The 27,264-nt window shown below is 36.9% G+C and overlaps 1 protein-coding gene across 1 annotated transcript in view; it reads left to right on the top strand.

Moving 5' to 3' along the window:
• SYNPO2 (synaptopodin 2) overlaps nucleotides 1–5,163 on the top strand; it is a 208,594-nt gene extending 203,431 nt beyond the window's left edge. The window contains exon 5 of the mRNA XM_003772778.3: nucleotides 776–5,163. Within this exon, the coding sequence (XP_003772826.2) occupies nucleotides 776–1,330 (555 nt within the window). The 3' untranslated portion in view covers nucleotides 1,331–5,163. The remainder of the gene's footprint in view (nucleotides 1–775) is intronic.
• Nucleotides 5,164–27,264: the final 22,101 nt, after the last annotated feature.

The following is a 27,264-nucleotide window of genomic DNA, read 5'->3' as shown; positions in this document are numbered from 1 at the left end:
CTTTCCGAAACCATCCTGCTCATCATTTCTTATAGCACAATAGTATTCCATCACAATCATATACCACAACTTGTTCAGCCTTTCCCCATTTGATGGGTACCCTTCCTTTTTTTTTTTATAATTCTTTGCCACCACAAAAAGAATTGCTATAAATATTTTTGTACATATAAGTTGTTTTTCTTTTCTTTGATCCAGACCCAGTAGTGGTATTGGTGGATTAAAGTATATATATACAGTTTTACAGTCCTTTAGGCATGGTTTCTAATTGTTGTCCAGAATGATTAGAGTACTTTACAACTCAACCAACTGACCATTAGTGTCCCAGGTTTTCCTCATCCCCACCAGCATTTGTTATTTTTCCTTTCCTGTCACATTAGCCTATCTGATAGGTATGAGGTGGTACCTCAGACTTGTTTCAATTTGTATTTCTTTAATCATTCATTATAAGAGCATTTTTTAAATGTGACTATCGATGTTCTTTTCAAGAGATATGCCATTCAACTTCCCCAGGATGTGTGGGGGAAACAGGCAATGTCATATAGATGTGAATAGGAATAGTTTTGGAAGAAAGTCTAAAAAGAAAGAAATCTAAAAAAAAAAAAAAAAAAGAAAGAAATCTAAAGTCACAGCACCAGGATTGGAGTACTGAGAAAGATTGGCTACCACATATGTTGGGGTAGGATTAAATATTAGCCCCTCATCTATGGGGTGCCCTTCTCACTGATTATTTTTGACAACAGTTGATGTAGTTTATTAACAATTTTTCTATTTCTAGGATGGTGGACAATCCTTACCACATTTTGGAAGACCTGTTGCAACCACCACATCTCCCACTTCTTTGATGTTCCAACCTTCCTATATTAATGCTAGCAAACCAGCTGGTGAGCGTGCAAAAGTCAACAAGAGACTCACACCTTGGGAAGCAGCTGCTAAGTCACCCTTTGGCCTTGTGGATGATGCCTTTGGCCCCAGAAACATCCAGGAATCTATCATGGCCAATGTAGTCTCTGCTGCCCATAGGAAGAGCTTTCCAGAGCCATTTGAGGACTGGAAACTAAGAGTTTCCTATGCACCTCAGGCTCAGAAAACAAACCTGGGTCCACTCCACAGAAGGGAGAATGGCATCATCCCCAACTTACCAAAAAACACCAGGGCAATCTCTTATGCCAACAGCCAGTATGATGCCCCATTGCCATATTTCACCTACTATGGGAAGCCCTCTAGGACTGGGTTTGAAAGAATGACCATGGAGACCAAGTCTGAGTATGGCCTCTCCTTCAGTGATGGGAACTACAATCCACATCCAAGAGGATGGAAGCGTGAGACCTGAGAATTCTCCAGGTTACAGAGTAGAGAAATCCTCCCATTCTGTGCTTAACACATCTATCTTTTCAAATAGCTTACTACAGTGCTTACTACATCTACCACTTCTAATGGCTAAGTCATGGAACAAATCAAGAGATCTTTGCTTGATTCAACCAATTCTGTAGGACATGAAAATATTTTATTCTCCACAAAAGCAATAGATTTGGACTTGCATGGCTCTGAGAATCTTCTTTATGAGAAATATGCTTATTCTTTTGGTCTTACTCTTCCCTACCACTCACTCAAGAAAGGGATGGAGGAAAAGAGATACTATTTGTGAGGAAAAAATGCAATTGTCTGAATTTGTTTCTGGAGTCCTCAACCTAATTTTCTTTATGTCACCAACATATTTCCCAGCAGGGCTAGCAATTCATCTCTGTGAGAATTGGAAGGGACGGTGTTCAGGCACCATATGTTGGAATACACAGGAGCTCTTGGAATACACGGGAGCCACCTGACAGTGGCTGCTAGAGATCCAACCCAGACCTGCAGAATGGATCTCCTCTTGTGAGAGGATGCTACAAGGAGACTGAGAAGCAGTTGCTATTTTCTGATCTCTCTGATTGAAAGACCATTGCATTGTATGACCTTTCTCCTCTTCCCTCTGCTGCCAATTTATCTCATTCCCAGTCTGCAACACCTGTGTCAGCAAAGGCTGCCTTGCAACTCCTTCAGATGTTATGATCCACAGCTGTGGAGACTCTCGGAGAATTGACCTGTCCCTTAACAGGACTAGTTCTTCCATCTGACCTTTGTTCTACCATGAGTTAAGAAAGGAAGAAATATCCTGGTATTTCTAGATCTGTCATTGGAGATCCACAACAAGGAACCTAATTTGGGGGAGGCTTTCAAAAGCAATACATCAGTGTAGTTTGTACATGAACAATTCCCTGGGGATAATTTGTAAAAAATATTTTGATAGATTAATAGCTAATTAAATTAAATTTTCTTTTAAAAACTGGTAGTAGTTACAGTCTGTGAAAGAGACTAATGAAATGGACATTTTTGGATAAAGTCACTAAGAATGCCAGAATTATTTTTGAAATCAATAGAATAATATACCTGAAGTAGGGAAAGATTTGCAAATTGTATTATTTCTAATTAATTTGTATTTAACCTTCTAAGAATGAAATAGGTATAAGGATAGGGACTGATTACATTGATATAAAGGGCTTCTCAGGGAGTCAATTCCCTCTACAAAGTAAGTTGGAAACTTATTTGCAATTAATAGCTTTAGAGAGCTGTCTGAGACAATGAAAGGCTGTGACTTGTCCAGGATCATACAGTCTACATCTGTCAGAGAGTAGACTGGAACTCAAGACTTCTCATCACCTAAGCTGACTCTAGCTATTACCTCATGCTGCCTCTAAAGAATGAAAGCAACTCTAGCAAAATAAATATGATGGGTTATTCATGTCTTTTACTCATGATATAGATATGTTTTAATCTCAAGGTTAGTGAGGCCATGAATGTCATGACATGCTTCTTTCTCTTTACCCAAAAGAATTATGAAATGGAGGTTTTTTGTTATGTGCTATAGGGTGTGAGTGCTGATGTGATGGAGAAGAAAAGATCCTAGGGGAGTTGTCATGTATTTTAAGAGGGCTAGGAAAATAGCCAATTATAATTGTTTGTCACTGTCCATGGTAGCCAGTCACTGAGATTAGAGAAAGTTGTTGACCAACAAATCAACCAGCTACAAATCAATCAACTAACTCCTAACAGCTAATAACTTGGATAAATTGATAGATGGTAGACAGGTAGATGATAGATAAATAGACAGATGGTAGAAAGATGATAGACAAGTAACTAATAGATACAGATAATAGATGATAAATAGAAAAACAACTAGCTAGATGGATAGACTGATAGAACATTTATTAAGTGCTTACTCTGCACCAGACACTACATGAAGTACTAGGGATGCAAATCAAAGAGAATAAGATAGGCTGGGCTTGCAAGGAGCAGGATACAGGATCAGAAATTTTGAGAATGAAGGGATCTTAGAGGTAATTTAATCCAAACACTTATTTTTCACAGGCATAAAGTGAGATCTAGAGAAGCAAAGTAACTTATTTTCTCAAGACCAAAAAGTCAGTTGGAGGAAAAGATTTGTTCCAGGATCCCTGACTCCCAGTGCATTCATTGCCTTTTTTTTTAACCACACCAAGAAACTGAAGCCCTAGTTCATAAATTATAAAGTAATCAATGTGACTCTGGAATTATTCATTAAATATGAGAGAGGAATGGCATCATTGGGAGAGATTCTTAAAGAAGACTGACAGAGCCCAGGATCCCTGATGAGATCCCTGTCAGCTTGAGTAGCAGAAAACAAGGTACAAATCTGACTCAATGTCTCAGTTTGAATTTTTTTAACTATGAATTTAAAAAACACTCGGATGATAAGAAATTGAGGATTTTTGTTGTTGTTGTTGTTATACATAAGTGCTTAGGAAGCTAAGTCACTGTAGTGAACTTTTCGTCTAAAAAATGTCATTTTCACTGGTCTCTTTCACTGAATGTAAGTTTTAAAGGGAAAGGGAAAAGCCAATCCTAATGCTTGACCTGCAGAAATGTAACATTGGCAACATCTTTGCTATCATCACCCAAAAAATATAGTGATCAAATGGGGGTGGTGGTGAGTTTTATTTTTAAAAAGATGTTAATTGCTGAGAAGAAAGATGATATAGCACAAAATCTACCAAATACAGAAACACAGCATAATAATGGGGAATTCTTGAGAAATTCTCAGTATGGTGACTGCCAGCTCCATTTGTCAGCCCTTCTTCCATTGGCAACCCTTCTCTATACTCATCATGACCATCACAATATCATTTAGCTGTTCACTGACTCAGTTTGGTGTGAGGATATTACGAGTTTAGTCAAAAAGACTGTGCTCCCCAACCTGCATGTTTTGCTTAGCTACTAAATAAATGCTACCACTTTTGTCCTTTAATCACTGATAGTAGTTATATTAGCCACTGGAGCCATGATTGTCCCTGTAGTGTGCTTGAGGAAGACACAACCATTTACAATGTCGTTTCATTTTTCTCAGTTTCCAGAATGAAATAGATTCACTCACTCACTCAAAAGCCCCATTATTGATGTTTTAAAATTTCAATTTAATGAGCCTTTTTAAAAGTCTTGAGGTTGGGTATTGAGTATACAAGAGAATAAATAAAATAATCACCATCTTCCAAGATCTTATATTCTATGGGGGGAAATTGCACATATATAGATTAGATCAGGAAATGTAAGGTCAAGACAAAGAAAAATAAAGTTATTTCAAAAGGAATAGAGTCCTGATAATGGAAAGAATCAGAAAAGGATTCAGGTGAGAAGTCAAAAGGATTGTGCTTTGAAGGCTATTGAGGTTTCCAAGAGGCAGAAGTGAGAAGGGAACGAATTCCAAAGTTTACTTCCTTTTAACATTATCCTCCACCCAAAGCCTTCTTTGCTATAAAGAAAAAAAAATAATCAGAGCCTAATTTTATATTGCATATTCTCCACCATTCTATTGGGGGGAGAGAGCACATTTTACTTTTAAGTATCATTACAGAATTCTGCTGTCTTTGTCCAACTTAGTTTAAGATCATTAACAATAATTATCTGGTTATCAGTCTTCAAACTTTAAGAAAAGAACAATACTTGAGAAGCAAAGAATTCCATCTTTACCAGAGAGAATGGACACACTTATTGGATTTCTGTTAAAAGAAGACTTTAGGGGCATCTAGGTGATACAGTGGATAGAGCACCAGTCCTGAAGTTAGGAGGACCTGAGTTCAAATATGACCTCAGACACTTAACAGTATGTGACTCTGGGCAAGTCACTTAACAACCAGTTGCCTCAGAAAAAAAAAAGGCAAAAAATAAAATAAAAATAAAAGGAGACTTGATAGAAAGTCATATATACTTGACGGAGATGACTCCAAAATGGAAAATGGCTCAAAGTAAGCAGCACTGGACCCTTCTGAGATCTAAAGATCTATTTGGTGAGCAAGAAATTCATTCTACCTAATTGTTCCATTAGAATTATTAAATCAAAGCTTGAGAAATGGAAGAGGTATATATTGAAACCCCCTGATTTTAGGGAGGGAAAAATTGAGATTCAGAGTGGGAGCATAACTTTTGAGCTGGAAGGAGGATCATCCACTACAAACTCCTTTTATATAGGAAGTTGAGGTTCACCTGGAGAAAAGAAATGATTTAACAAGGTCACTCAGAGAGTAAATAGTGGAGCTGGGATTTGAAATGTTATTTTCAGAATCCAGTCTAATACTCTTTCTACTTCCACAAGTTGAAGAATGATCTTAGGAAAGAAGTGGAAACTGACATACTGAACTAATATACTTTCCCTGGGACCTATGGCTTTGTAAGGACAGTGCCCTCTTGTGGTAGGACCAGCTTCTTCCATGTCCTCCCAGAGCTAGAGAAAAATTCAGCTTCCCAGAAGCAAGGCAAGTACTCATTCAGAAGCATTGTGTGCTAATTCTAGAGATGCTATTCTTCCATCTTCAACTTCAACACCAAACTGAATCCCACGTGGCTATCTGGGAAGTCTATTGAATTATTACATGTTTAACTTTTTCTTTCCTTGTGTGTTTTATGAATGTACAAATCTATTCGTAGGTTCACAGATTATAAGCTGGAAAAGGCCTGCAAGGTCATCTAGTGCAACCTCCTCATTTTATAAGTGAAGAAACTGAATCAGAGGGAAGGAATGGGACTTGGCCAACATCCTCTGGCTGTCAGCAGCAGAGCAGAGATTTGAATCCCTATTTGAATCCCCTTTCTCTGAAAATAAATTCAGCACTCTTTCTAATCCACACTACTTTATTCCTTAGAAGCATCTCAGTTATATCCACAAAGCACGTTTTAGCTTTCAGAAGAGCATTCACCTACACACCCACTCCCCACCCTCACACACCACACAAAGGTATAGATATATATATATATATATATAGCCTGAACAAATACCAACTTGCACACAGATACATTGCATGAAATGGGATCAGGTGGCTGCAGATTCAGCACTAATTAAAGCAAAGGAAATTATGCAAAGGCTTGCTTGTTGTGAGGGCTTACTGCTCAGGTTTAGTTTCTGAACAATGTTCATCACACTGGTTTCCATTGTAAGAGATTCCTTACCATCTAAATGTCTGAATCTTACCTAAATCTAATTGTGATTTTCACTTACATTGATTTATCACCAATGACTGGGTTTGAAAGGTGCATGTTGATGATGAAAGTTGCATTAATAAAAATTATCTTGCCAAAATTAAATAAAAGACTTGTTTTTCCTTATCTAAGATCATAGTGTTTAGGGTTGAATGGGACTTTAGAGGGGTAGCTAAGTGCCACTGCAGTGGATAGAACTTGGGGCTGGAGTCAAGAAGATTCATCTTCCTGAGTTCAAATGTGGCTCAGCAACTTACTAGCTGTGCAATCCCGAGTAAGTCACTTCATCCTGTTTGCCTCAGTTTCCTCATCTAGAAAATGATCTGGAGAAGGAAATGATAAACTACTCTAGTATCTTTGCCAAGAAAATCCCAAACTCGAGAAGAGTCATACATGGCTGTACTGAACAACAGCAACAGAAGGGCCATCTACTTTATTTCTGCCTTTTACAAATGAAGAAATAGAAGCCCAGAAAAAAGTAATATGATCCAAATCATAAAACTAGAAAGTAGCAATCTTGGATTTAAACTTAGATCATCTGTCTGAATCTAGAATCAGAGCACTGGCAACTACAGTCCAAATGTCATATTTGCCATCTAATTTGGTCCTAGAAAAAAAAATCAATATGAATTTTCTAGCCCTCCCAAAGCCCATTCTGTTTACTCCATTCCCACTTTCCATGATGTCAAATTCCAGGAATATTTAAATAATTTCATTTCAGATAGCAACCTTTTACACTGTAATATTTATCCCAAAGTTTTACTGAATAATATCATATTTATGAATATAAAAAGGAAGCTGGGCATCTCACACTGAGTAGTTCTTTTTTTCCCTTCTTTTTCAACAAAATGGGAGGTGGAGACTAAAACATCTATCCATACTATCTTTGCCAACTTCATTCCACTATCATTTGGAGGATTGCCATTACCCTTAGACTATGAGATGTTGTTGTTGTTGTTCAGTCGTTTTCAGTCATGTTTGATTCTTTGTGACCCCCTTTGGGTTTTTAAGCAGAGAAACTGGAATGGTTTGCCATTTCCATCTGTAACTCATTTTACAGATGAGGAGACTATGGGAAATAGGGTTTAAATACTTGCCCAGAATCATATAGCCTATTAATGAATGGGGACATTTTTGAACTCAGGAAGATGGGTCTTCCTGACTCCAGGTCTGGCACTTTACCTACTGGATTACTCGCTGTCTCCATAGTATGAGATCCTTGAGAGAAAAGAGTGCTTTTTATTTATAATACTTGAGTTGATTTTCTAAAAAAGTTTGGGATTTTATGAAGAAGTGAGAAGGCAGGGCAGACTTTGCAGAGAAGGACTTTCATGTATAGAGGAAAACAAGCAGTCAAGTTTGGCTGAACTGCACTGTTTGTGAGGGAAAGTAGAGTCTTATGGGGGACTTTAAATACCAAATGTGGGAGCAGTTCATATGTTTTCCTAAATATAAGAGGAAGACAGTGGATCTGTTTGGCAGAAAGTGGGGGATTCTGTTTTCTAAAATATGAACCATACTAAGAAACATCAATCTGACAATTTTGTAGAGGATAGATTAGAAAGGGAAGAAATTGGAGTCAGGGGGTCCAATTAAGAGATGGTGAGGGGTTTATGGAGAGAAGAGGACCTAAGACAAAGCTTTGTGATATACCCATTTCTCTCTACACTTTCTTTCTTGGTGACATATCAGCTCCCATGGATTCAATTATCCCTTCTTCCAGACAACTCCCATATCCATTTATCCAGCACCTGTCTCTCCTATGAACTATAGTCCTATATCTCCAGTTGCCTATTGGACATCTCTAATTGAATGTTCTTCAGAAATTATTGAGATTCAACAAAGCCAAAATAAGACTCATTTCCTGTCCCCAAACCATTCCTTCTTTCTAATTTCCATGTTTATGGTGAGGTCACCACCACCCCTCCAACCACACAGGTTTACAACCTGAACTATATTCATCTCTTCTCTTTCCCTCATCGCTCATATCTATGTTTGTGACATATAGGTAGCAAAAGTTTAGTTAATATTGAATAACAAAGGAGACAGAAAAAAAGTGTTTAGATACATAGAAAGCTAGTGAGGAGAGAGTAGCACCATGGAAATCCATAGAGAAGAAAGTGTTTAAGAGAAAGGAGTAGTTAATAAGATCCCAAGCTGTACAAAAATCAATAAGGTCAAAAACTAAGGCAAAGCCATGGGAATTGGTAATCAATTGATTGTTGATACTTTGTCTAGAACAGTTTCAAATGAGTGATGGGTTTGAATACCAGACTTGAAGAGACTGGTAGAATAGGATGAAATGTAGAAGGGAGACATCAAGTGTAGATGGCTTCTTCTAGGAATTTGATTATAAAAGAAAGAAGTGACATCTGGGGCTTAACTCTCATAAATCGCATCTCCATTTTTCTCAGCTAGCCACAGGGTGCCAAAAAAAAAAAAGTCTTAGCCCTTTTTTTAGAAGTCAGACTTCCCCAAGATTAAACTTGGCCCAAAGCTAAATTTCTATATGAGGAAGGGTGCTTCCCCGGATGACATGTTGTATCTCCAGTTCATAGTCCCATCTCAGGTTTTAAAATTGGTCTGTTGAATTATATTGCTGTGGGCATCTCTGGAAGATTTAGCATCAATATCATCCATATGCTGAGGCCAATTTTAAGGCATGTTGAAAGAGGCTCAGATTTTTTTTTCCCCTGACCTGAGCAATGCCTTTTGTTGCAATAGAAAAATATGACATATCCTAAGTCTTACAAGGCTCTGTGGAACCTTACATTAATCCCTTATCTGTCAGCATTAGCTTCATTTTGAGAGTCAGGGATTATACTTTTCTTGTTGGCCCACATATCAGAAATGCCAGAACTTCTTGTTGGGTAGGTGATAAAAGTCAAAGGATGAGAGATTAAAGCTGGAAGGTACCTGGGAGGTCATGTGGACCAATGTTTTCATTTTATAAATGAGGAAACTAGAGCCAGGAGTTGTTAAATGACTAGCCCTTGGAGTCACATAGCCAGTAAATGTCTGAGAAGTCATTGAAATGCAATTCTTCCCACCTCTTACTGAGTCTAGCATTTTATTCACAATTAGTACAGTTTTGAAGAGAAGTAAACTTAAACCCTCAAAATTAACAACTGTATTTTTATGCATCAAAATATGTTTCTATCCATAGGTTCCAAAAATCTTGACCAACAAGCTCTTCCCTTTTCTCTAGGTACACTAGGAAGCCTGTTGAGGATGAACTAGTGCCAGACACACAAAATGTCTAGAAATGGCCCAAGAACCACACTATAGGGCCCAAACAAGAAAAGGGGGATTTATTTTGTAATATTGTGGACCTAGGTTAGTCCACCTCCAAGCCAACTTTCAGCTTTGGGGGTCCTTTGGTTAAATATCTCCAAAAATGAAAGATAAGTCAAGGACATGTGGCATTCGAATATCTCAAGGCTAGGATTTAAGTGATCCATCCAAATGGAATAAAGCCAAGTTGGGAATATACCACCACTACTACTATCACCAACATCATATCATTGTTGATATTTTAACTCATTCATCTAAATTCATTCACTTCATTTAAATTCATTAATTCACTTATTTCAGTCAAGTAATCTTATTTAGTCAGGGATTCCATCCCCTTCTTCTACGGATTTAACTGTAATTACTTTATGCCACATATCTAATTCCTTTATTTTGGGGGGGAAGGGAGACATCAGAAGATTGAACTGACCTGAAGGAAGTGGCCAATGCACCACTTATTAGATATCTACTTAGTCTACAGGACAACAAAGCTCCTGCCTTTAAATGGTTTACATTCTGTTAGGAATGCAAGCTTTGAACATTCTTAAGTACTAGATAAATGTGGGTCTTTAATACAATTATGGTGATGATTATAGCAGTGATAATGATGATGATATTTAGTCCCTTTATTTTAAAGAGAAGGAAAATGAAATCCAGACAGGTGAATTCTTTGTCCATAGTCACTCAACTATTAGAAGTAAGAAGTAAGAAGTAAGAATGGAAGTCAAGTCTATCCTGACTCTAAAGTTGATCTCCTATCTATGGCACCATGCTGTCCTCATAAATTTGTAAATTTAAAAATTCATGCAAATGTGTGTTATTATCTAGTCCATCCCTTTCACTTTATTAATGAAGAAAATGAGGTCCAGTGATTGACTTGCCCAGAACCTCACAGTGGCAACAACAGCTTTGGAAGCCAGCTTTCATGACTTCCAGGCCAATGTACATAATTTCATTGTTATTTGGAAATCTAGATAGTATGTCCAACCAGAATAAGACTCCTTAATTTGCTTAAGTAGATAACTCTTCAAAAAGAGAAGAATACAAGATGTCATAGTAACATACACAAAAATTGATTGTCTGATTCCTTGGGCTCTGAAGAAACACTGGAGCATAAAACTCATCCAACTTTAGCCTGGAGAAGAGAACAACATTCATGTATTTATAGAATTGTCCTAGGGAAGGAGGGATGAGACTTTTTCTGCTTGGTCTCTGGGAGCAGAAATATAAGCAATGGGTGGAAATGGAAGAGGTAGATTTTGGCTTGATGTCAGGAAAAATCCCTATCAATTAGAGCTTTCAAAAAAATGGGATGGACTTGCCTGAGAGGTAATGATAAGAACGGTGGAAGTTTGTAGAGCACTTTGAGATTTGCAAGCACTTTATATACATGATCACATTTGATCCTCACAACAACCCTCTGAGGTAGATACTTCTTTAATAATAATTATTACTGTCTCCATTTTACAAATGAGGCAACTGAGGTTCAGCAAGGTTTAGTGACTTGCAACTGTCCCTGGCAGTTGTCAAACATAGAACTGACTCTGAAGCTAGTGTTTCTACTTTTCAAAGGAGAGACTTTCCTTGTTGGAAGTTCCCAAAAGAAAAAAAAAAAAATCCGGGAGAAAAGAATGGAAGGAGAAGGATTAAGCATATCTACAAAAGGCATAAAATGTCTAGGAGTTAATCTGTGATAGCATACTTAATTTCTGCATAATGAAAAGTACAAAAAGGCCTGTAACAACTAGAATGTAACTTAAATAACTGAAGATTAACTCAGTGTTCATAACCGGGCATATACTACTAATGGTATGAACAATGGAACTAGATTTAAAAAAAAAAAAAATTCATTTGGTGAAACAAAAGATCTGCAATGTTCAAGAAAAAAAATGAGGAAAAAAAGTAGAAATGAAGGGAGATTGAACGGTTTTGAGATTTTCTTTCCTTTTCTCTTTTTCTTCTTTTTCTGTTTAAAAACAGAAAGAAAGAAAAAAAACAGACATCTAACAGATACTGTGTCTAAAATGCTGGACCTCAAGTTGAAGAGGTCTGAATTGAAATCCTGCTGCCTCTAGGCAAGTCATTTTTTATTTCAATCTAATTTTTTTCTATCTGTAAAAGGAGCATAATAATAGTGCCTACTTCACATAGGTAGTGTAAATTTCAAATGAGAATATATGTAAAGCCTTTTACAAACCTCAAAATAATATAGAATGATATTATTGTCAATTTTTAAATGAGAACTCATTTATTTCTCTTAACATCCTTGATAGATAATATAAATATCATTTTACAGATAAAAAAGCAAGACATAGGGTGTTTAAGCACTTTTCCCTGAGTGCACACAACTACTAAGAACTGGAGCTATATTTAAGCCATCCTTCTCCTAAACCTAAAGTAAATATATAGTCCATCTTTAACTTTTTCAAGGATAACATTCTTAGAAAATGGCAAAAAAAAAAAAAAAAAAAAAAAAAAATGATTTGAATGTTGACACATTGAACCTATGGAAAATAGGAGACTAGGTTACTATAACCACCAAAAACTATAATCTTTCATTAGAGATTGCTGAAAATACACATTAATTATAGGCATTTTTCCTAACATAGTAATCATGAAATAACTTATAAAATGCAGTACACAAAATAAAATTGGTAACATGTAAAACATTTTTTCTCCCTAGTAATTTCCTAGAATTCTGCGATCTTTTGTATTAACATTTCAACTACAACAAAAACAAAACTTAATTTCAGACAATAATTCGGTTGTCATAAAACATAAAATCTATAATGCTATAAATATATCAAACAAAATTCTTAAAACTAAAACATGTTTTAAACTGAATCTTATCTTCTACCATGTCAGATGGCAGTGTACTGTTAAACACTATACTGCTATAAACCTTGCTACTTTGTCTGTCCTCTGAAAACCAAAGGAGAGTTTTTGGGACTTTAGCCTCTGTTGTCAGAAGATGCCACAACCAGTGAAGTCTCAACCTTACCTCTGATTCTGAGCTTGCAAATGAGTATTAGAGATCATGAAGGATGTACCAGCTTGAAATGATTCATCAGAGACATTCATTTCATGTGTAGTATGGGAGCATAGCAGAGGTAAGTTGACATTTAACCTTGAGATTGTAATTGATGACAGGATCATCAAACATGAAAATATTCAATATTTTTTCAATATATTAGGATCTTTTTATGACAGTAGACCAATGAAATCTCTAGGAGAATACCAGTCACTGTACAAATTTGAGCCCAATATAAGTCTCCTGTTTTTCTCTATTATACATAGCTATAAGCATATGGCTGCCAATATGAAAGTATAAATAAAATCGCATGAATGCTTAAAGTCAGGAAAATTAAACACAGGAATATTGAGGACTGACTGAATTTCCCACTACACCACACTCCTTTATGATTTTGATTTATTTTATTCCCAAACCCCAGGTTCTTTTTGTTTTCCTTTTTCCTTTTTAATGTTTTATTATTTCATTCAGCTGGAAATACCTTCTTTCCATATACTATTCATCTTACTCCCTTAGTATAAATGTCTATAATATGTCTATAACATGCCATTGTTTCCATGAAGATTAACTAGACAGGAAGAGTGAAATTCGGAAAATAATTTCAAATATCTCTCTGAGAACTTTGCCTTTTTTTGTCCTCCATATCCAATTTTTCCGTCAAAAGAAAGGCATGAGGTAAAAGGATGTAATCATATACAGCTTAAATATGAATATATTAGATATGACCTGTATGAATGCTATTATTATTTTTAAAATTTATTTATATGGGATGGAAAGGAAAAGGAGGAGAAGGAAAGGTACAGGTAGAAATCTAAGAGATGTAAAAGAAAATGATAGCAATAAAATTATTTTTAAGAAATGAAGAATTGTGGCATGTCTAAACTTTAAATTATACTATAAATTGGTAATTGTTAAAAACTTTTTGGGCTGTCTAAAAAATATAAAAGTAGATATGTGGGGCAGGTTGCTTAGGGAAGAATCAGAATCAAAAGGGCTTGATAACCCAATGTTCTATAAACTGAAGAATATAAACACCAAATTTCATTCAAACTGCTAAAAAAATAAAATATAGAACAGTATGGCAGAAATTAGGTTTAGATCAACATCCTATAAAATACAACACAAAAATCATCACTTATACAAGTAATATTCAAAGTGGATATGTGAAAATGAATATTAAAGGGCATACCATAAGATAATAAGAGGAGAATCAGATTAGGTGCTTTTCCCCTCCTGTAGCTAGGGAAGAGTTCTTAATTATACAAGAGAGAGATGATCACAAAATAATTTAATAATTTTGATTAGATAAAATTATAAAAACATTGTACTAAGAAAGTTAATTCACACTAGGATAAGAAAGAAAGTTGTTGATTAAGCAGGGGGAAAAATGTTTCTAAATCAAATATCTCTAATAAGGAAAATATACATATAAATAAGGGCAGATAGTTGGCACAGTGGATAGAGGTCTGGGCCTGGAGTCAGGGACACTTATCTTTGTGGGTTTAAATCTGGCCCCAGATACTTACTAGTTGGATGACCCTGGGCAGGTAGCTTATCCCTGTTTGCCTCAGATTTCTCATTTGCAAAATGAGCTGAAGGAGGAAATGGCCAACTACTCTTTGTCAAGAAAACACCAAATGGGGGCATGAAGAATCAGGCATGACTGAAATGACCTATATAGATGTAGATATGTGTGTATTTTAACACCCACATGCACATGTGTTTATATGCATATATGACTATAATGTATATTATATAAATTTTATATGTAATATATATGACCATCATATATATTATGTGTGTATATAATATATTTGACTGGGGTGTGTGTGGGTGTGGGCATGGGTTTGGTTATGTGTTGGTTCTGTTTTCATTGGTTGTGCTGAATCACTTTTTTCATTTTCTTAAATTCTTTGTTCCAAAGTACAAATACTTGCTAATGAGATGGGAAGGGAGATGCAAAACCAATCACATGATGAGATATTAAATAATAGAAGAGATACAAAATAATATTTTTGAAAGGATCCTCTTGTTAAAAAAAATGCTATTACTCAGAAGCATGAATTCACTGATTTTCACACCAAGAACAGCAAAGAAAGGATCATCAATTATGCTTATAGATTGAGTATCAGATTTTCCTCCTAAAGCAGAAAATCCAGTTATCTTATGACTGATCCAGCATCATTGATAAATGTGGTTTAAAAAAAAAAAAAAAAAAAAGAGAAGAAAAAAAAAAAAAAAACACCAGGAAATCAATATGCTTGCAGTCATCTCCCCAAACTAGGTCTTTTCCTATATCAATAACCACACAAGGTGCTGGGAATTATTCAACTTGGAAATTTCCCACATTATCCATCAGAAACTCAGCCAAGTTGGACTGGATCCCTTATTTAAAGCTGTTAACAGCAAAATTTGCCTTTAGTTGGGAAAAAAATCAAAGCTTCTGGGAAATTTTAATCAAAATTGAAAATAGCAGAAGGCCATGCTGATACTGGCCCTGAATGGTTTTTTCCAAAAGAAGCATGCAAACTTGTCAACAAAAGACATCTGTAGGGAAAGTGATGCATCAGTGCAATGGATTCTTTTTCTAGTGGTGATAATGCTACTGAGCCCACCTGGCCTGTGGTTAATTTGTCATTCCCTTTTCCACTAAAGGAATGCTGATTTGAAGTTTGGATTAGATTCAGTTTTGGAGATGTCTGACTCTAATGATGAGACCTGGGTTCCTTGTTTTCATAATTATTATGCCATGCCTGCCCCAGTTCCCTTAGGATGATTTTATTTTTTGGTTCACATCATCCCAAAGGAGGAGGAAGCAAACCAAAACTAAAACCAAATACTCAATGTACAATATAAATCATGTATGGGACAAGTATTTCTACATGCATATACATACAAATGCTAAAAGCATTAAATACTCATAACATGCATTAACAGAATATGATTTGGCAACAACTTGTAAATCCTATTTGTGGGGAGAATGATACATAAAGCAGTTTGTGAGATTGTTGGTTAGATATTTTACATTTCACTTTGGTTCTTCACTCTAATTGTACCTGCTCCAAACTTGGTACTCAGCTGCTTCTGAAGTTTCTGTATCTATAGCAACCAGTCCTTGGACTGAGAACCTCTAGTTATTTTGCCTGAATCTGAATATGTCTTTCTTAAAAACCATCATCAGTTATCTTCTCAGGAAAGGAGAGAAAGTGGGAAAAGTTTGGAAAGAAAAATAAGCTTGCCTAATTGGCTCCATGTCTACTGTGAATAATGGCAGAAGAATGGGGGAAATAAATGCTACCCATCCTTCCTTCCATCTCTTTGCAGGAGTCTGGAGAATGTCTATTTGGCACCAGAAAGAGCAGAAGCCAAGAGAGAGATGAAGGATTGGGCTGCTCCCTTTAGTACTTCCAATGAGTCATCATTAAAGAGGCTTCTTTTCACCTCACAATAAAAGTCCCTTATTGTGAAGTAATTGAGTCACCAATGGTTGGAAGAAACCATTCTTCACTCCCAAAGGTTTCATTTGATCCCTCAGAACCAGGAATGACAATTATGAACATACTCCCAGGAAGAAAAAAGAAATTATCCTCATCCCATTTGTTTTCTGGTCACAAGGCAGAAAACTGGGAGTTACAGTTTAAAGTGGCAACAAGCCCAATTCTTGTTCTTGTGTGGGTAAGTCAACATTTCTGTGTTGCTAGAGCTGTACCCTGAGAGTCAAATTCCAGAGGTATGTGCATAATAGCATGCACTGAAAGAGTGAGCGCCTATGGAATGAATGTTGGGAGTCAGTGACAGATCTACCATTAATTAGACCACTCTCGGGGCTAGAATTTGAATATGGTGTAGGACATAGAGGATGTTTAGGGACTCACAAATATCCTCTTCTGACAGTCATACCAGCCACTGGCCTCTGGGAGAAGAAAGTGCTTTTAATCACTTTAGATGGCAAAAATACCAGCTAAGAGGGAATTCTGGGAAGATGGTAGAGTAGGTCAAGTTAATTTCAAGTTCTCTAGATTTTCCCTACAAACAGAACAAATTTGCACTTCAGGTTGACAAAAGACTGGTGAAACACCAAGAAGACTTGGGACAGAACAGGGGTCCTCCAATGGACAATCCAAAATGATCCAAAGAAAAACCCCAAGCTGGAATTAACTCATGTGAGTGCAAGTACCTCGGGGCTACCTCTACAGGAACACCAAGTGGGGCCCTTTGGAGCTATATGGGTTTGACTGGAGCCTTAGGGGAACCATTGGAACTTTTATCTCCTGGACTTTGTGTAAAGTTGGGGGTCTGAATCTGGGCAGACTGAAGGAACCTTAGCTGATTAGGAACACCAGGCCTAGCTGTGCAAGAAGGACCCAGAACTTGTGAGTGCAGAAGCAGTGGGGCAGGAAAGCTGCTGACTGTGGACACTTGCAGGAGGTAGGAATTCTTGATTTGGGGATCCAGGTCAGAAGGGAGAGCTGAAGTGAAGTTAGAGGTACCATCCCACCAAACCAAGGATTAAAGGCACTTATACTAATACCTCTCATTTAAAAAAAAAAAATAAGCCATCAAAATAAAAAGAACTCTATATAAACTTGCCATGAGAACAGGTAGGACTGGGTTCATCTTCAGAGGATGACGTTGAAGTAAAAAAAGTTTTTATCCCAAAGAGTAATATTAAATGGCTCCCTGTCCAGAGAGAATTTATAGTAGAACTCAAAAAAGAATTTAAAAATCAAATGAGAGACATTGGAAAAAAAAAAACTAAAAAAAAAAAAAAAAATGAAAACCACCCAAGAAAAACAATATTATGAAAAAAAAAAAAAGTTGACCAAGACTTTTACAGAGTCTTAAAGAAGAAAATAATTCTTTGAAAACTAGAACCGAACAAGGGGAAGATATAAGAGACCAAGAAATAACAAAGCAGAATATAAAGAATGGAAAAAAAAAAAAAAAAAAACAGAACAGAATGTGAAATATAAGAAAAACAACAGATCGGAAAAATAGATCAAGAAGAGAAAATATAAAAATAACTGAAGTACTTGAAAGCTGTGACCAAATAAGAACTTGCCACAATAATGCAATAAATAATCCTAGAAGGAAAAATTGTCCTGCAATGATAGAATATGAGGGGAAAGTAGAAAAGAAAAAAATCCATACATCACCTCCTTAAAGAGATCCTTTGTGAAAATGCACAGGAATATTGTTGCCAAATTTTGAAGCCCCCATATCAAAGAGAAAAATTTCCAAGAAAGAAGAAAAAGAGCAATTTAAATATGCTGGCGCTTCAATTAGAATTGTACAAGTCTTATCAGCAGCCCCAACAAAAGACCACAGGACCTAGAATCATATATACTAGCAATCTAAAGAACCAGGTCAGTGGCCAAAAATATCATATTCAGGAAAGTTATCCATAATATTCTTTTTTTTTCTAGATAGAAGAGATATCCCTTCCCAATTTCTTTTTTAAATTTTTTATTTATTATAGCTTTTTATTTACAAAACATATGCATGGGTAATTTTTCAACACTGACCCTTGCAAAACCATCTGTTCCAGACTTTCCCCTCCTTCCCCCACCCCCTCCCCTAGACGGCAGGTAGTCCAATACATGTTAAATATGTTAAATTATGTGTTAAATCTAATATATGTATACATATCCATACAATTATCTTGCTGCACAAGGAAAATCAGATCAAGAAAATAAAAAAAAAAAAAAAAAAAACCTGAGAAGGAAAACAAAAATGCAAGCAAACAACAGAAAGAGTGAAAATGCTATGTTGTGGTCCACACTCTGTTCCCATAGTTCTCTTCTTGGGTGTAGATGGCTCTCTTCATTACTGAACAATTGGAACTAGCCTGAATCAACTCATTGTTGAAGTGAGCCATGTCCATCAGAATTGATCATCATATAGTCTTGTTGTTGCCATGTGTAATGATCTCCTGGTTCTGCTCATTTCACTTAGCATCAGTCCCATGTAAGTCTCTCCAGGCCTCTCTGAAATCATCCTTTCGTACACAACAACAATATTCCATAACATTCATATACCATAATTTATTCAGCCATTCTCCAATTGATGAGCATGCATTCAGTTTCTAGTTTCAATTTCTTCATCTGAAAATTGTCTGTTCATATCCTTTGACCATTTATCAATTGAAGAATGGCTTGATTTCTTATAAATTAGAGTCAATTCTGTATATGTTTTGGAAATAAGCCTTTTATCAGAACTTTTGAATGTAAAAATATTTTTCCAGTTTATTGCTTTCCTTCTAATCTTGTCTGCATTAGTTTTGTTTGTACAAAAACTTTTTAATGTAATATAATCAAAATTATCTATTTTGTGATCAATAATGACCTCTAGTTCTTTTTTGGTCACAAATTCCTTCCTCCTCCACAAGTCTAAGAGGTAAACTATCCTATGTTCTTCTAATTCATTTATTATATCATTCTTTATGCCTAAATCATGGACCCATTTTGACCTTATCTTGGTATATGATGTTAAGTGCTATCCACAACATTCAATGAAAAAAATGGACATTCAGCAAACTATGCAAATTTTCAAGACTTTCAACTTAATAGAAAATTTAATATATAAGAACATATATATGTATATATATATATATATATACATATATATGTATATATATATGGATAGGGTAAGGTAGGGTATAGAAGAAAGTATAGATTTATGGCAGTGGGACAAGGAAGATATATAAATTAATGAGCAAGGAATAAAGATAAATTGGGATACAAAATGGTGTTTAGATTAATGGGAGTAGGATAAAGAGGGAAGGAAAGGGAGGGAGAAGATAAGAAAGAGATCCATGGTGGCAGGGAGGTTAAGTAATTATAAGGCAAGTTAAGGAGCAGAATTAAATAGAAGAGTTTTAAGAGAGAGGAAATAAGAGATATACAGAAATACTATTATGAGGATCTGTAGCAGAATTTACTAGGGAAAAAAAGTAGGACTAGTAATCATTAATCTTAAACAAAGCAAACTTATTCAAGCAAGAGAGAAAACTATATGTCAGGCATATTATTTTAGATGCATATTTACATATGGGTAAATGCATATGTGATATAAATGGTGACCCCTTTAATCATGAGGGGAAGGGTCAGAAAGGAATCTTTGGAGGAAAGGTGCTCCTGACTCTCAAACCCTCCCAGCCTCTGGAAGGAGTCACATCCATTCATGAGAGTAACTCCCAGATAAGTAATCTCATTCAATTGAAAATCTCATCCAAACTGCTCTGCAGCTCAGGGTCAGGACGAACCCAATAAAACTGAAGGCCTGTCAGTCCACCTTTGCTAATTCCTAACAGGAGTTTGCCCACTAAGAAAGCTGTTTTCTTAGCGTAAATAAACCCTTTCTTACCACAAACCTCTGGCCTGTATTTGTTGGGATTTGTGAATTCTTTCACAAAGCCTGCCCCTGGCCAAAGGGAATCCCATTGTTCTCAGGGAATCTCTCAACCCTCAATTCTCACACCTCATCATTTGCATATATATGTATATTAATATATGAGAATATGTATGCATGTAGGTCTATGTATGTGTGTATATAAATTTATGTATGTGTGTGGATCTGTGGATGGGTGTGAATGTATACATGTATATGTGTATATCTATCTCTATGTGTGTACATATTTATACATATATGTGCATGTTGGTGTGGGTTTGTGTATGTGAGCATGCGTGTGTGCTTAACTAGCCCACTTGGGGAAGGTGAAAAAAGAATAAAGTAAAAAGTGCTCATCAAAAAATAAAATAATCTGCAAGGAAGCAAAGATGTTCTGGTGTGCACATGACAATCTTTTGTTTTAATTTTTAATTTTCTTTTCTTTCTTTTTTCTATTTTTTCTTATTTTATATTTAGTTCAATAATTAAAAAAAATTACATTAAAAATGTTAAAATAAAAAAGTAGCAGCTGAGCAAGATCCTTGTGTTCAAATCCCAACCCAACATAGCCTGTGCAAGTCATGCAGATTTCTGAGTCTTGCCTTCTTCTTCTGTAAAAAGGAGTTAATAGTATTTCCATTAACCTATCTTGCAGGAATGTTGTCAAGGAATTACTCTACTAGCTTCAAAGAAGTCAGTCAATAAACATTCATTAAGTGCCTACTATGTGCAAGACACTGGACTAAATTCCATCATTATCATTAATTAACATTTATATAATATGTTCCCTGCCTTCAAAGGAACGTGGACTCTCCTGGAATTTATCCTCCAAAGGGATCTTAGAAATCACCTCATCTAAATCCTCTCTTGTACAGAGAAGGAAACTGAGGTCCAGCCTTTGTTAGCATAACTCCTTCCATCATAATTCCACACAGGCTTCCTCTTTCCAATTCTGTAGGCAGACTTCCGTGCTGGTGAACTAATCTAGAGACTGTATCTCTGTAGGGAAGGATTTGGTATGAATCTCTAAAATCTCACAGAAAACCAGAGTCGAATAAGAATGCATAGATTATTTAGTCTAATTCCTCATTTTACAGAAGAAACAGAGTTTTACGTGAGGGACCACAGTGATGTGGTAGAGCTAGCTCCTAGAGAGGATGTAGCAATAACCCTAAGGTCACCTGGCCTTGGGAGTGTGGAGTTCCACAAACATAGCTAGCTGTCAGATAACAATCAGTAAATCGGTAATTATAATTACAAAGTTTCTGAGACAATAATGAGGTACATACCAGACCACTCCTCAATTCTACCTCAAAGCCATAAAATTAGCATATCCGTGACTTGAAGCACCTGATCTCTCTGTCTTTTCCTAGAAATTTATTATTTTTGCTTCTGGTTTTTTTGCTCACTTCTTTTGGAATCTAGACCTCTTTAATTAATATTACAATTATAAAAAACTTTGCCTTGACTTGGAGATGGGTCCAACCCTGAAAATTCTTTTGAAACACCTTGTAGCACTGATGTGGAACCCCAACTTTTAGGGTCTCCTTTGAACCCCAACAACAGGAATTTGATTTGGAGCTGGAAACTAGAAAAGAGGTCACCTTGTTCAGTCCTCTCATTCTGAAACTGAAGCACAAAGCAGTGACTTGTCCATAATTCCACTGGTTTTAGTCAGTGACAGCCATACATCAAATCCAGGTTCCTTGACCCTAAAGCCTAAAGACCCTCTACCCTATGCACTCTCAGTTTTCCCAGAATCACCCAGCTAGCAAATAGCAGACCAGGAATTCTAATTTATTTTTTGTGCCCTCCGTCTTACTAGGCAGCAGCTCATAGCCTTGCCAAAATGACCTTGTCCCTTTTCCCAGCTCTGCTTCCTTTGTGGTTTACACATATCATTATGAGCCTTAGAGCAGCCTTTTCAAGGGCAATAGGAAGTACAGTACTATTATTACTATTCCCATTCAGCAAATGAGGAAATGGGGCCTCTGAGAAGTATACTTATTAGCTTACAGTTCCGGAGTGACTCAGAGCATCTTGCCCTATAACCTGATGCCTTGGTCTGGTGTCCCCCAAAGGAATTTGGGCATAGGAAGTTACTAGACTTGAAATATATTGACGGAATCCATAACTCCAAAGTTGAAAGAGATTCTAGGGGTGGATGACGTGGATGACATCAGAAATATTTAATCACCACTGTGCAGCAAAGAGCAGAAGTTTGGAGGATGAAAGGATTGGCTTCTACTTTCAGTCTTGCTGCTTATATATATATATATATATATATATATATATATGGCATAGACAGGCATTCTTGGTCTCTGGATTTCAGTTTTCTACTCTGTACACTTTGACAGCTGGATTGATGATTACCAAGGTACACAGGGGCCTGCTGGAATTGACACAGAAGAACCAATTTTTAAATTTCCAGAGTGTGTATTTACACCTTAGAAATCAGCAACTGCTACAAAATACAGTTTGATTATTGTTCCATTGATCATTCAGACTTAAGTGATGAAGAAAATGTTAGTGATGCGGTTTAAATTTAAAGTGTGCCATATATATGAATATTATTGAATCGCAATATGTATTTAACAACCAGTTCTCTGAAATATATACAGAAATATATTTCAGAGAACTGGTTGTTAAAATTTACCAGTATGTCCCTGCTATGGTCCCTTCTTAACTTCAGATCATATGATACCAGTCTATTTGTGATCTAATTTAGTGCCTAGGTTTTAGACTCAGCTCATAGTGGAATTGTGGAAAAGTAGTGATTTGATTAAAAAGGTAAAGGAGCCCAAATCTCTTACAATCACTACAGTAATATTTTTTTTAACTTCCTTTTCCATCTTCAATTTCTTATATCGTTATCATCATCCACAATTATCCTTTCTCCTCTTCCTCCTCCTCCTCCTGCTTCTTTTCCTCCTTCTCCTTCCAAAGAAATATTCCATATAACAATATTTTTTTAAAGAGAGAAAAAAAATTAGCTCCAGTGATAGATATATCCCATCTCTATGAAGAGGTTGGATTGGGGGTTTCTTCTCAAATTTTTTCATTTGAGTCATGCTTGATTTTTTATAATTTGGTTAGGAAGGGAGGGAAAAAGACAAGGATGGAAAGAAAGAAGGGAAAAGAAGGCAGATAAGGAGGGAAGAAAAAGTGGAAGGAAAAAATGAAGGAGGTAGGGAATAAGTAAAAAAAAAAGGAAGGAGGGAGGGAGGGAGAAGAAAAGAAGGGAGAAAATGAGGGAGGTAAGAACAGAAGATGAGATGAAACAAGAAAGAATGGAAGAAAAGAAAGAGGGAACAAAGAAGAAGGAAAGAAAAAAGAAAGGAAGGAAGGAGGGAATAAAGAAGGGAGGGAAAAAGGAAAGAAAGAGAAAGAAGGGAGAAGAAGAGAGAGAGAAAAGTAAAATATATTACTTAAAAATTTTTTTTAAAAAGTCAAAATTCAAGTTTATTGAATTGGGGGAAAGGTGGGGATGTACATCCTAAACAAGGATAAATACAAAATGGATTCAGCATCAACCCAGAGTAAATTCTGGAACTGGGGGTGGCACTGCCTACTCAGAAGCAGGAAAGGCCTTTTGTAGTAATGGGTTGAGCTGAACCTTGGAAAGAACTCCAGAGTCCCAGCAGCCTGAAAGCAAGGAGGCAGGGCATTCCTGACTCCTGCACAAAGGCATGGTAGGAGATGGAACGTCCTGTGGGGGAAGGGGAGAGGGGACAGTAGGGCGGCCAGTTTGGCTGGCACCAGCGTGGGTGAGGCAAGTTAACAGAATCCAGTCTGGAAAGAAAGGCTGGAGTCAGACTGCTTCAAACAGAGGAGTTTGTATCATACTCATAGCAACAGGAAATCATGGGGGAGGAGGGCAGAAAATAAGGGCCTGCTGCTGAGAACTGACAGAGCGACATAGGATACTGGAGTCAACTTGATTTTAAATGAAGCTCACAGAGAGAAAACTGGAGTTTTTCTCCTTTGTTCTCTCTCTTGGAAGAGTCAGGGAATGCTGATTGTCCATCACAAGAATGAGTTGATACACGGGAAGAATCAGGATATGAAAAATGGGGGAGGAAAGTGGGACAGTCTGCTGGAGAGAACCAGACTTCTCTGGAGTTTAATCCTGCTCCTCAAATAAGATCACAGGGGCCCTGTGATATGAAGTACAGAGAACATTCCTCTTCTCACTGTTCAGCTTACTGAACTTACATAGGACTCTGGGTAATGAACTGATGCTTTTGACTTCTGGCACCAATCTGCAGGCAAATAAATAGCCACTTCTATCCACATGTATAGGTTTGGCAGGCAAGTCCCTCTGATTTCTCTGTATAGGTTGACCAACCAGAAGCAAAGTAGACAGCTTCTCTCCTGGGAAAATGTCTCCATCATAGTAATCACTGGCTATTCTGAGGCCAATTGACTAGTCGTTGGAACTAAGTGGAGAACCATAAGTTGAGTCTCAAAAGTATGAAGGACACATTGATTGGCCACCTCTTCTTGTAAATTAGTCATGGCCAGGAAAGGATCAAAAATAGAGGTAGTTACAAGAAATAAGCCTGATGAACCACAAAGTAATTTCCCATGATTTCTTCCTTGTCCCTTACCACAAGACACTCTGTGCTACAGATGGAAGCTGGAAACATAAGTTCACCTGGGATAACACAACCTAGGAATGATCTAGTAGCTGATAACCACATCTTGATCATGGTCTACTCATTTGTAACACATTGAGGGTGGAGCCAGGAGTAGTAACACAGCAATAAGAGAAGGTATGACTTACACCAACAGCAACACCTGTGAATCCTTCCACATACCAAAAATACTGAAGGGCACATGCTTTCCATTTCCAAGGTTTCTGCCTCAATACCCACCCTTGCCTTGGGGCCACATTGAGTGCTTGGTCCAGATTGGTCCCTCAGTGTCTATATGGTTTTAAGTCAAGTTCCTTCCTGTTTCTGAGCTTCAGCTTCCTCCTTAGTTTATGAAAGGAATTTCCAACATGTCCTTCAGCCCTAAATTTTGTAATGCCAAAGAAACTAAGCAAGACAGAGATTAGAGACCAATTCAATAATTTATTAAATGGAGAGAAATACTGGGACTCTGTGTCTGGGTGAGAGTAGTAATAGTTTCAGCTAAGCCACTGGGAGAAGCCCTAATGAATGGATCTGCAAAGGATTTCCAGGAGAAATAAATGTTCACTCTAAACAAGGAACATGTGAGAAACCTTTGATACTCCCTCTGTGAAATTGTGGGACTTAAGACATTTCATTTTCAAATCCAGCCACAGATTTACTGAATATGGGAGCCTAGGCAAGTCTCTTAATGGCAATTGCCTCCAGAAAATTTTATTTCATCAAAAAGCTAAAAGAAAATGTCAAGTATGACTCCACAAGGACTGAGAGGCTCAAAATGAAGGAGCCCTGGATCTGAATTCAGAAAACGGGTCCATATTCACACTAATGCGTAATCTTGGATAAATATCTTTCCCACTCTAGCCCTTGATATGCCATTCCACAAAATGAGTAGACTGCTATAGATGACTTAAGCATCTCTTCTAGCTTCAGATACCTGATATGGGTATGTGGTTTGGCACAGCCTCATGACCCTGGCTTCAGGAGACTAAGCCAGACGGAGTAGGAGTGGGAAAATACCATGCTCTTCCACCCATTCTGCAAGATTCAAGTTCTGTATGCTCCAAGGCAGTGTTGTGCAAACCCTTGAAACTGGCTCCACTCTCCGTTTACCACCCACAGTCACTAACAATAGACATCAACCTTTCTGAGTGTGGGAGGACCCAATGATTTACAGAGACACAGAGGTATGCATGCACAAATAGAAATCTCAGGTTTCCATGATAGCCCACCTCTTCCCCCCCACCCCCAGGCAATTAGGGTTAAATGACTTGCCCAGGGACACACAGCTAGGAAGTGTTAATTGTCTGAGATCAGATTTGAACTCGGGACCTCCTGACTTCAGCACTGGTGCTCTATCCACTGTGCCACCTAGATGTCCCATAGCTCAACTCTTGATACATTTTTGATGACATAGCAGAAAACACTCCGTTGGCCAGGTCAAGGCCATGATCATTCTAAACGTGGATGTCCAGGGAGCAATAGGGAGATGATGAATATCAGGAAAGAGTCCAGTCACCCCTTTGAGTCCTCTTCTAGATTTGTACTTTTAACAGCCTAACGAAAGAGCAGAATTAGAACAATAGAGAATCCCATACCAGAAAAGGACCTCAGGATCTATATGGCCTATACTGCACCTGAGCAGGAAACTCCTAACATGTGGTGAGCTCATCTACTTACCAACTTATAGGGAAATGAATTCACTACCTTTCAAGCAATCTATTGAAGTTTGGGATAGCTCTAATTATTAAAAAGTTTTTCTTGATGTCAAGTGAAAATCTTTCTTGTGTGTTGAGCTACATATAGTCTGTAAAGGTGTGCTCCTTCTACTTAACTTCCCTATTCACTTGCATGTCTCTTTGTGCCCTCCTGGAATTGATGGTACAGAAATGTGTGAAAAAGTGGATTACATATATGCAGAAAGCAGTGTTTCTTGTCACTTAATTTCAATGCTATTTAATCAAATGCATTTTGTTCTAATGTGTTCTTTTTGATTGGCTTAGTGAAAAATAAACATACCACTATGTTTTTAAAAGGGTTGTGATCTACATCCACGAGGTACCTTGTACCTAAACTGACATTGAAGGGGACTCATTTGTGAAAATCTCCTATAGGCTAAACTTGCCAAGTTCTTATGTAGCTCTGTTTGGGGTTTTAGGGACTGTGCTTTCATCAATTAGCTGTGATTAAAGGAAACATTTGTAAATATTTTCCCTGGACTAAACTTTCCAAGTTCCTTTAACTGATCCTTGTATGACATTGTTTTGGGTTATGTTTGCTCTTCTAATTTCATTTATTTAGGGAACTATGGGTTTTAAGATACTTATACTGAAACAGTCGGTCAACTTTTCAGCAAATACAATCTTAGAACAT

The sequence above is a fragment of the Sarcophilus harrisii genome, chromosome 6, assembly GCF_902635505.1.
Source record: "Sarcophilus harrisii chromosome 6, mSarHar1.11, whole genome shotgun sequence".
Lineage (NCBI taxonomy): Eukaryota > Metazoa > Chordata > Mammalia > Dasyuromorphia > Dasyuridae > Sarcophilus > Sarcophilus harrisii.
The sequence above is the reverse complement of the archived record's forward strand: the minus strand, read 5'-3'. Positions and strand labels throughout refer to the sequence as shown.